Genomic DNA, 10,813 nt, shown 5'->3' on the forward strand with positions numbered 1-10,813 from the left:
TTGTAAAACCCTGTCTCCACGATGTGGCTGAAACCTTTTATCTTGGTTGTTCGACACAAATTTAAGAACAAAGCAAAGATTTGAGGTAGGCTGCTGTCAGACTTCAGATGTTAAATTGAAGTGATTTGAGACTAACTGACCCGTGAGTTCCCCAACTTAGAGAACAGAGCCCACCTTGGGGGGCCTGGCAAGCATTCAGGGGTCGTGAGAGATGCCCAATTATAAGTGAGCTATTTGAACATTATTTAAACAGTCTCATGTGTCATACCGTCTATTTTAACAGCCAATTTTGTATGGTACATTGTGCACATCGGGACATTGATTTAACAGGCAGAACGGTTAAAATGTTTGGCGAATTGAAGCTGGACGTGCACATTGAGAAGTTTGGGTTGCAAAGTTGCATAAAACAATGAGAATGAACCAGTTCTCTCATGCCGTATACAAGTGCACAAGAACTGAAGTGTCCTTGACCAAGAACATTTTCAGCTCGTTTTCCATGAGTCACTTTTGTTGAGTTATGTTACAGTACAGTATTTTTCTCTCCAGTCTCTAAAGAGTATAATCCATCCACCAACGCCTCAAATTAGCCCAGGGATATAACCCTGGGCTTCTGCTCTGTGAATAAATGGGAACATTTTTTTACAGCTGAAATAAGTCTTCACCTATATAAGCGGTCTAAATGCTTTGCAAGAATAAAAAAATATGTTTCTATATCGCAAATTGCTTGCTGCAATGCGCACAATATCGGAGTCATGTAGTGGGTTGCACTGACAAAACAATCTTAAAGCAGATGATGAAAACCTAAATGGTTTAAAAACTTGTTTGGTAAACAGAATGGTCTGTATAATTTGGGAGCAGTTTATACACACACAAGTACAAAAATAATACCAGAAATGACAAATGTTAACGGTTTTACCAGTTCATGTTTATTCATGCTACTTTAGCGTGACACATTTCTACTTTATTGTTTGTATACAATAGTTAGCAAGGTGCTTCCTCTCCCCTTACCAACACACTTGACATTTTATATTATTAGGTCCCAAATATATGGAAAGGAAATTAATTTAGGAGCTTTACACGGTACAAGACAACAGGTTAACACACGTTCAAAAGAAAACAAATATACAGAGGAAAGTAGTTATTATATACACACACAGCACCAATGACCAGAAGTATGGATAAATAAATGGCCTTGCTATTTGATAGTCTGGAATAGATGGAAATGCAAGTGACAAACAGACAAAGATAGTTTGAGAGGGATCCCAAAACCATTAGGAAAGAACACCCAACATTAAACTAGAATTCACCGACGTCCACCCTCTTATCTCTGAACTTGTTCCTGGCTTTGGTCCGGGCCTTGAACGCAGCAGAGTTGTACAGATGCTGAAGAGGGACAAAAGGAACAAAAGATATTAATGCATAATTTAAAAACAGTGAATCATTATGCCATAAACCGCACTTTCCCAATAAACACATATCGTAGTGTAGTGACATAGAGCACACACACCCCACACCCACTAGTTGGCAAGGAATATTGCACATCGTTTTAATTCGATAGCATGTGCACACTGCCACGAGTAGATCACATTTCTGTGTGTCACGATGTGACGTTGCATTCAGTCCAGACACGCACGTCAATACCAACGCCGCAGGTTTCCAAAGTTACCCAGTGACGGACTCGCAACCATGATTAAAAATCCGATAATATTGTGAGGTTAACAAACAGCCAGACGAGTGAGTAAGGCAACGAATGATACGGTTACAAAATGTCTCCCATTTGAATTAAATATACCCTAGTCTCCTTTGCCTAGCTCACACACACACAATGCAGTCAAATTTGACCGCTCACCCCACCTCAAAGTGTACAAAATCTGCGTATAATTAGCCAATTGCGGGAGTAACTGAATAGAGCAATACATTCTTAAATTAAACCGCGAGAACCGAGTATTTAATAGCGAGACCAAACTCGATTATAATGAAAAGGTCCGCCTAATTTGAAATGTATTCATTTTCACCCATGACGACAAAGAGCAAGCGCAGACCGGGGTGACTGGCCGACCGGACACAATACGCTTTAATTAAAGCCGTGAATTAGCCGTGAACCTACCCGTTCGAAGCGTGAGATCTTCATAGCCTTCAGCGTGGCCGAGTCGACCAGCATAGGGGGCCCCAGTTCAAACACGTCTCGGATGAACTCGTTGGCCTGGGGAAGAGGACGCAGAGGGGAGGCGAATCAACAACAAGGCATCATGCGCTCCAGAAACTACAAATACTGAAACATGAGCGTCAAAGAAGGAAATCGTGCAACTGCTAAATAATCCAATGTCCCGTGTATTTGCTTATCAAATAAAACAAAATGCCCTAAAGCAATGAAGAGAAGAATCAACAGCATCAGATCAACACTGGAGTGTAGAAATGACAAGCGACGGGTATACGGGTCCAGTACTTAGGACTAATTTCCCAGTTACAGCGGTCAGGTCGTCGTAATCCCAGCAAGGCGTCAGACCCTCTGATTGCAGGCGTTACCTGCAGGTGGTAGTTCATCCCGCCGCCCACAAACTCCCGGAAGGCGTCGTACATGCGCTTCCTGCTCCAGCTGTCGACGGTCATGCGCTCAGTCCCGAAGCGGATGGTCTCTGACTGGAAGTCCCCCTCCTGGATAGAGCAACAGAAAGTGAGGAAAAACAACGTTACCGCGGTGTATTCGTGCTTCATTCTAAACCCCAGGGGGGGGACAGTTTAGTGATTCCAGTGTTTGCACTAGACGATGGTTCTAGTTTGAACAAAATAACAGGCATCCTTGAGATGTATCTAAATGCACTACACGTCTTAGTATTAAGACACATCTGCCAAAGGACCTCTGAAGTGGACCTCATAATTCAGTGTCAACAATTATATCTCATAAGCGATTTGCGTGTTCAATTGCTTTGTCAAAAAAAAAAAAAAAAAATGCCAACAAATGACACCAACTATTACAGAAACCATTTCAGTAACCATTCAACCACTTCAGACTATGTCCATAGATTCCGGTCACTTGAGATAAAAGAGCAAAATGTATGTGAGAAATGACTAATGACGTGTCTAATGCGGTCCGTTAGAGAGCGGCGGGCAGCGAGCTCACCTCCACGGCCCTCAGAACGTCCCTGAACACGGAGCGCTGCTTGCGTTTGTCCACCTTGGTGCGGTGCTTGTTGCAGTCGGTCGCCAGCGCGCTCAGCTTGTCACACAGGACCTCGCCGTCCTCAAACTCAAACTCCTGGGAGCAGTGCAGAGAGAGCAGAGAGAGAGAGAGAGAGAGGCCGGTCAACACTAGCAAACACGTGCAATAAATACACTGCTTGTTTCACCTATTTTCAAACTTATTTTGAGTGTACTATTTTTAAAAGTTCTATCGATTTTTTTTATTCAGCTCATCCCAATTCAAACCACTAAATATAATCATTAAGTAAAAACAAAAATAAACTAAAGATTTACCGAAAAATATTAACAAACCCCATTGTTAACATTCTTCGACCCGAAAAATAAATACAAAACATTAATTTGCAATTCTGACTACAAATGCATCAATGGTGCGTCTTTGGTGCGTGGGCGTCTTACCGCGTCCATGTCGCGGGCCAGCTCAAACAGAAGCGAGATGGTCTCTCCCGCCGCGATGCGCATGCTGACGTGCTCGCTTTCCAGCAGCGAGGGCAGTCTTGGCAGGTGCCTGCGAGGGCGGGAACAACAAGGCAGTGGGACGTTATGGCCCCGCGGCATGGCGGAGCGGTGTCAAAGGCCAGGGCCGATGGTCACGAGGCGACAACGGTTTTCACAAGACTGTTGGACTGAGAATGCGCATCGCGTTTACAACGTGGTCCGCGTACCAAGCGGACGATCCGTTGACACGAGCTACCGACGACGGCCTGCTTTGAGTCTTGCAACACGCAGACGTTCAATAGGACACTGGTATGACGGGCAGATGGTGACATGGTTTAAAAAAAATGTGTGGTGAAAGGAGATTTCCAAAGAAAGAAATGCCATCAGAAGCTGCAAAAGTTGGCAACATATCGTTTTGAAAGGTGACATATTATACCACCAGGCGTGAGTGTAATTGGCCGTCACAAGGCGTTCTGAAAATCTGCCTCTTCTGACATCACAAGTGGGCGTGTCCACCTCGATGTGTGATGGACAGATCAGTCTACCGGCCTACCCGGTGGACTGTAGCAAACGTGGCTCATCTTTCCGTCACCCATCTAGGTTGTTGCGTAAATTAAGCACATAAGCTGCATTACCCCCCCATAGCCACATGGGAGCAGGATCAAACATATGAGCCGTAATTACTACACACAGCCACAAGGGAGCAGGATCAAACATACAAGCTGTAATAACTACTCCAGCCACAGAAGGCAGCATCTTTAACACAGACGCGGAAGCCGGAGCTTATTCGTCACACAGGCCACGCCTACTCGATACTGACGCAGCGCCAGGAGCCAGATGAGGTCAGAAACATAGGGCGGTCCCGAGTTAGATGCGAGGGCCAGCCGTTTGCCGCTCACACGCGTGTTAAATACAATTCCCCTCCTTTTGCTTCAGTTACCATACCGAAATACTTTTAACAAATAAAGTGAGTTAAAAGCGATCCGGTTCAGACTACTTTCTTCAAGAACACGGCAAGGTTGACACGCCCACCTGTGATGTCAGAAGAGGCGGATTTTCGGTTGGTAACGGCTAATCAGAGTCACGTCTGGTGGTATAATATTTCACCTTAAAAAAAAGGGTCATTGGCCAAAAGGAGGCAAGGAAGCCATCGGGTATGAGCGCATGAGGGAGGGAGGGAGGGAGGGAGGGAGGGAGGGAGGGAGGGAGGGAAGGAGGGAGGGAGGGAGCTCGTACTTGCGCAGGACCTCCCGGATCTGGCCGGCGGTGCAGGTGGTCAGCAGCAGGGCCCAGGACAGCAGGGCGTTGGTGTGCAGAGCGCTGACCTGGGGGGTGATGGCCGGGCGGCTGCCGTCGCCGCGGGCGTACGAGTGGACGAAGAGGCGCTCGAAGCTCTCCATGGTGGCGTGCACGTCCTGCAGGGAGGAACCCACACGGTGAGGGACTGGCCGACCACACGGGAGCTCTGTTGGACTGCATGCTTGTGAAAGTGCGGGAGCAAAAGTGCTACGTTGTACGGATGTTAAGGAAGTTGGAAGAGGCGGTGAAAAGGAGGCTACAAATGTTCTGTAGAACTTTTCCCGCGCGGACGCTATTCCAAACCGTTTACGCTCCTTTGTTGCCAATAATAACAACGACGGAAGACACATCTGCAACAAAGAGGGATGGAAGACCATCCCAATTCAAAAACATAGACATTTATTCTCGCTTACCAAGATGTCGTCTTCAGCAACCAGAGTACACAGGCCCAACGTTTTGGCGACCTGCCATAAATAAAGAAGGATATGATTCAACAGCCTAGCAAAGTTAATAGATAAGGAAATAAGTAAAAAGTGGCTGGATGAATGCAGATGATCATTGTTCCACTTTCAAAGCACATACGCACATAACTGTAGACTACATGTTGTATAACTGAGTATTTTGTATAAGATAATTCTGTAATTCTAAAGTTTGTTCGATACCTCTGTACCAGGTTTTAATAACATCCAAGTATCGGGGGACAATATCTTAAAGATGCATACGATACTGAGAGCATGATTAAATAAACAAGCTCATGAGTCAATGGAGTTTCATTTATGCATGAAACATTACATCTCTTACGGAAGGCCAACAAACAGCAGTTGGGTTTTAATTGCAAGTATTGCCGTACTTTAAATGCTTTCTGTCTGGGGAAACCGTTACAAGCAAGACTGCTGCAGCCCCAACGTTTATTTTAAAATCCTCAAGCGTTGACGAGAGCGAAAAGCAACTGACATTAACGCAGCAATTACACAGCGATACGGGAGCAACAGTTACTACAACGAATAGAGTTTCAGAAGAAGGAAAGAAAAACCTCCGTCCATTTAAAATATCACCGTCAGCGCATTTTCAGCATACAAGCCATCGACGACGGCGTCATGGACGTTCAGACTCACCGCCTGTCTGGCCTGGACGTTGGCCGACGTGTCCGCCAGGATGCTCATGAAGAGGGGCTTCAGGGTCTTCAGCACCTCTTCGCTTTCGATGCCTGAGCCCAGCTGGATGCACAGCAGGCAGGCCAGAGAGGCCGCCGCACTCTGCTCCTCACCCTTACCTGAGAGACGCCGTGGAGGAGGGGGGGGGGGGGGGAGTTAGGCTGGTGTCGTTAAATGGAGGCCGCTTTAAAAACAACGCAGTGTCATACAAGTTTGAGGGCAAGACTACAAGTCTGCTTTCAATGGGTAAGCAAGCATTATTAAAGAGTCGGGAAAATATCGCATGAAACGAATGCAAGCGATCGTAAGGCCTTAAAAGAGAAGCAAATTAAAAGTTTCAATGGTCAGAGTTTAAGCCCTGCATGTCGTTGGCCTCAGTGCCTCATTTGAATAGCTTCCGCTTCTATATAAATCGCACTTCCCCGCACCACGCTTATTTCAATACAACAGGTGCGGCACCCTGACGAAACGCCCTCTGAACACAGCGTCACCGTGGCACCACGCGATACCTTTCTTGAGACAGCGCTCGATGCTGTCCGTGATGGTCATCCTCCTCTCCGAGATGAACTCGTACAGGATGCGGGTGGCCATGGCTGTCCTCAGCCCGTCCAGAGCACCCTGTCTGGTCTTCGCACTGAGGTCGGCGCGAGATTCGATTGTATTAGAGAAGCAACACACCAATTTGAAGCAGAAAAGCCGAACTTGGGCTCAGTCATGGTTCCACGCAGACACTTCGACGCAGTCTTGAACCTGTTTCGGTTCTGCGGCGGTTTTAGTTAGTGGGACAGTCAAACCCCTTGCTGCGTCGCCTCGACGAAAGGTTACAACTTTTTGGAGGACGCAAGGAGGGTCCGCAAGGACGTAAGGGGTCCGTAACCCCCTTGCGTTGCGTCGACGTGGAACCATAACTAAGCTTTAACTAGGGACAGCTGCCAACTAGCTTTGGCTAGGAACCCTACATGCAGCACAACAAAGATCATGTTTTTAAACGCGTTGCAATGTTAACGGTTAACAGAATACAGGAACTAGAATACAAGAAATAGAATGGGGAATAGTACACTGCCACAACGAAAAACGGACGTAATTTCTGTATTTTGTCTCTAGTTTTACTTCCACGTCAGTTTTTTAAAGCACACATACCTCTTATCGACCGTGCTGTCGATAAAGCCCTTCAGCTTGTACTGGAGGTCTTCCTGGGCAGGATCCTCAGCAGTCTCGCCCCCTGAGCAGATAAGGAAAAGGAATATTAAATAAAAAATATTGAAGTCTAGAACGGGTGGTGAGGGCTTACATCCAAAATAATGTTAGCGCACCATCGTCCATCATCTTTTTTTAAGGTGGCAACTGTAACTGAAACCGAGACGGTCGATGCAAACGTCCAGAGTTAATGGTGTGCTCCAGCAATTGAGCCAGACAGACTCAGATACGCTTAAACACAAGTGTTTTGAAATAGGATGTGGGGAATAATTGGGGCAAGTGGGCTTGACCAGACTTCTCTCTGTTAAAGACAATGCAAAATGTTTTTGACCTCATTGTACTTCCGCAATGTTACCTATTTGCGTGGATCTTGCAAAACACGTTTGTGTGCTGTGTGTTAACCAACTGGGGGCTTTATGAGGTTGTGGTAGGGAAGGACAAACCACTCACAGTCGTTGAAGTATCAGAATGCAACACAACTAAAACATTGCCCATTTTAAGGTCCCCACAAATACAGGCCCTACAAAGTACACAACACAGAGTTAAAATACACAGACCCAAACACACACACACACACACACACACACACACACACACACACACACACACACCTTCATCAGCGCCACTGTTGTGGTCACTGAAACTGCTGCAGTGGCTGAGGGTCTCGATAGAGGCGTCCTCATCGCTGAAGGGGTGCATAGCACTCTGCTGCCCCCCTGAACACAGAAAAACACACAGAGGGTCAGACAAACGGAACGAAAATGACCACCAGGGATAGAGAAACCTCCCCAGTCATCTGGGCCACCGCCGATTGTCACGTCGTCCGCGCGGCGCAGAAACAAAGACATCTTATCACCTCTCGTAACCTTGCAGCTGATACGTCATACAAACAAACATGGAGGGCTTTGACTTCTTATGCAAATGCATCGGGAAAAGCGAAAGCTGTTGGCGTAGGTTCAAGGCCACCCTCGTCTCGCTGGTCAAGTCAACAAGGACACGTTGTCCAGACTAGATGGCCAGGGGCCAAACAGACTTGGCATGAAAACAAAGTGCTGTCAACCTGTCCCATCAATGTTACAACTGTACATGAGCTGCTGCCAGCCTTTAGAGTAGACAAGACACTGTAAAATACAATGTACAAGTCAGCTGGCTTATCAGCTGAATCCATGAACAGGCAAATTCTATTAAATCTCGTTTTACAAGCTGGACAGGTCGATGATTACAGAACACATTTGTGCTATCGTCATTTATGCAAACATGCAATGTTTGTAGAGCAAATCTGCTATACAGAGGTTTCTGGTTTTAACGACATGTAACAAACTCGGGGCTTGGATTATATGCAAATAAGAAAAATAAGACTAGCCTGCTTGTTTTAATCTCAAATGGGAAACCCCGGTACTACACTAGTTATTACAAGCTTGATGTTTGAAGAACATGTATTGCATTAGATATGTCAATAGTTGAGGTCGCCATGGTAGCCGACCCATAGTCATTTAGAACAGTAGTATGCCTCCAGAGTCCTGCTTGTTCTAAAGACCTAAATAGTTGCATCCGACTGCCATAACAGAATAACACTGCCTCTATACAATTCACGTGGCCCATGGCAGGCCGAATAGCTGACTGGGAGCAACTTGGGTGCGATGGGAGAGACATGAGTGAGATGGGAGAAAGACATTGGGTAGACATGGGGTGAGATGGGAGACACATGGGTGAGATGGGAGACACATGGGTGAGATGGGAGACACATGGGTGAGATGGGAGACACATGGGTGATAGGGGAGAGACATGGCTGATAGGGGAGAGACATGGGTGATAGGGGAGAGACATGGGTGATAGGGGAGAGACATGGGTGAGAGGGGAGAGACATGGGTGAGAGGGGAGAGACATGGATGAGATGGGAGAAAGACATTGGGTAGACATGGGTGAGATGGGAGACACATGGGTGAGATGGGAGAGACATGGGTGCCGTCTTTTCTCCAACAACATGCTGGCTGGGACTCGAACCCTGTCCGACTCCCAGGGTGGGCGTACCCCTGGCTGGGAGTTGGACAGGGTTCGAGTCCCGGCCAGGGTACGCCCACCCTGGCCGGCTGAGGACAATAGACTGGAAAACACCACACCAGCCGTCTGTTACAGTTCTGTCGGCAATACTTAGGGTTGACTTTGGCTTAGTACGTTCTCATATATACGTTTGATTCACAATAACCAAGTAGGCGACCTCACTTTCAGGCCATGAACTAGGGAGGAGATTGCACGGCGCCATTACAAGCGGTGTCTGGACTAGCGTTCGTTTGAAAACACCTTTACTTTGGGCATACAGACGACTAACTAAAGCACGATTAACTAAACACACGTGTTGACAATACAACCGGGAACGATCCCGTAACACTGTCGATCCTTTGTCCCATTGCGTTTGCTTCATGTGGGGCGCTTTCTAGGCCAGAGTTGGATTTGTAGTCTTTATACGAGTCACGTGTAACGGACCTCTATAGAAAACCGTCCCTGAAAGAACTACAACTACCATCGGTCCACTACAGAAGCTAGTCCAAAACAACCTCGCTTACCCCGGCTATTCCTCTTCTTGGACCTTGGCATTTCCTTTGTAGATCAATACAAAAAGGTTGTCCAAAATCAGCCAATACACGACCAGCCTTTATTATATTGTCTCATAAAATGAAAATCTTCCCGTGGCACGGTGGACAAAAATGAATTGAACGCGATCTTGATGAAAAACTGTTGGCCGAGACGATACATTTTCCCTTATCAACCAGGGCTACGCGAAGTACTCGGCGCTCACAGTATTTATAGGAACAGACATCTAGTCACGGGTTGGTTTTCGGACCCCTCGGACCAATCAGGGAGCTCGAACCAACGATGCGTAATATTATGCGTGTTGCCCTCGGAGCGCCTAGCAACCGTAAAATCAGCTGATGATCAGAAATTAATCCAAAGTAATGAGTGTAAATCTACTTAAAATAGCTGAGTGTGAGAACATCAAAATTACACATATGTACCTTCATTCAGGCCTATTTAAAGGTAAACGTCATTAAATATTAGTAGTGCCTGCGTGCTCCTGAATAATTGTTGCAGTGGACAGATTGTTTCATAAAGTTTGCATTTGTAGGTGTATGTAACTCCACATGGCCTAGTGTGTTTATCTTGGGCCACACACTCTTCTTTCATATAGTCCCAGTATACAATACATTATAATATTACGATCAAATCTATTGATTAGCAATGTCATCCATAATAAGAAAATACATTTACACAATCAAGCTACAATGAAGACTACTGAGTGAAATGTCACAAGTTAGTGGCACATATTGTCTCTGTGTGATTGGATCATGTGATTGATCACTTTCAAACCGACTGATTGGGCAGTAGTCATCTGCAGTCATCTGGGGTGGGGGGGCTGGTTCAAATTGGTCAAGATGGAAGATATCAGCATAAATATAGAAGTAAGCAAGTATACACCGATTATAGTTACAAATTTATTTTTACAATTACATTTTGAAAATAGTTCACAC

General features: G+C 46.0%; 1 protein-coding gene across 2 annotated transcripts; it reads right to left on the reverse strand.

Annotated features, from left to right (window-relative positions):
- Window positions 1-903: 903 nt before the first annotated feature.
- On the reverse strand, window positions 904-10,049 carry ifrd1 (interferon-related developmental regulator 1). 2 transcript variants are annotated; one of them, XM_079755702.1, is made up of 12 exons: window positions 9,851-10,049; window positions 7,898-8,002; window positions 7,230-7,311; window positions 6,599-6,723; window positions 6,051-6,208; window positions 5,349-5,399; window positions 4,873-5,051; window positions 3,598-3,706; window positions 3,122-3,256; window positions 2,527-2,655; window positions 2,108-2,203; window positions 904-1,383 (listed from the first exon to the last, which is right to left on the reverse strand). In XM_079755702.1, the coding sequence occupies exons 1-12, from the start codon at window positions 9,879-9,881 to the stop codon at window positions 1,297-1,299; spliced, it is 1,287 nt and encodes a 428-aa protein (XP_079611828.1). In that variant the 5' UTR covers window positions 9,882-10,049; the 3' UTR covers window positions 904-1,296. The 2 variants fall into 2 exon arrangements, with proteins under 2 accessions (XP_079611828.1, XP_079611829.1); XM_079755703.1 differs by lacking the exons at window positions 7,898-8,002; window positions 9,851-10,049 and adding an exon at window positions 7,403-7,467.
- Between the last annotated feature and the right edge of the window lie 764 nt (window positions 10,050-10,813).

This window comes from Pollachius pollachius (genome assembly GCF_949987615.1).
Source record: "Pollachius pollachius genome assembly, chromosome: 18".
NCBI lineage: Eukaryota > Metazoa > Chordata > Actinopteri > Gadiformes > Gadidae > Pollachius > Pollachius pollachius.

Coding starts and splice junctions, on each gene's coding strand:
- ifrd1 (XM_079755702.1), bottom strand. CDS start 9,881: ATGCCAAGGTCCAAGAAGAGGAATAGCCGGG. Junction 7,312..7,897: donor CAACAGTGGCGCTGATGAAG/GTGTGTGTGTGT, acceptor TTATCTGCTCAG/GGGGCGAGACTGCTGAGGAT. Junction 3,257..3,597: donor TGGCCCGCGACATGGACGCG/GTAAGACGCCCA, acceptor CACTGCTCCCAG/GAGTTTGAGTTTGAGGACGG.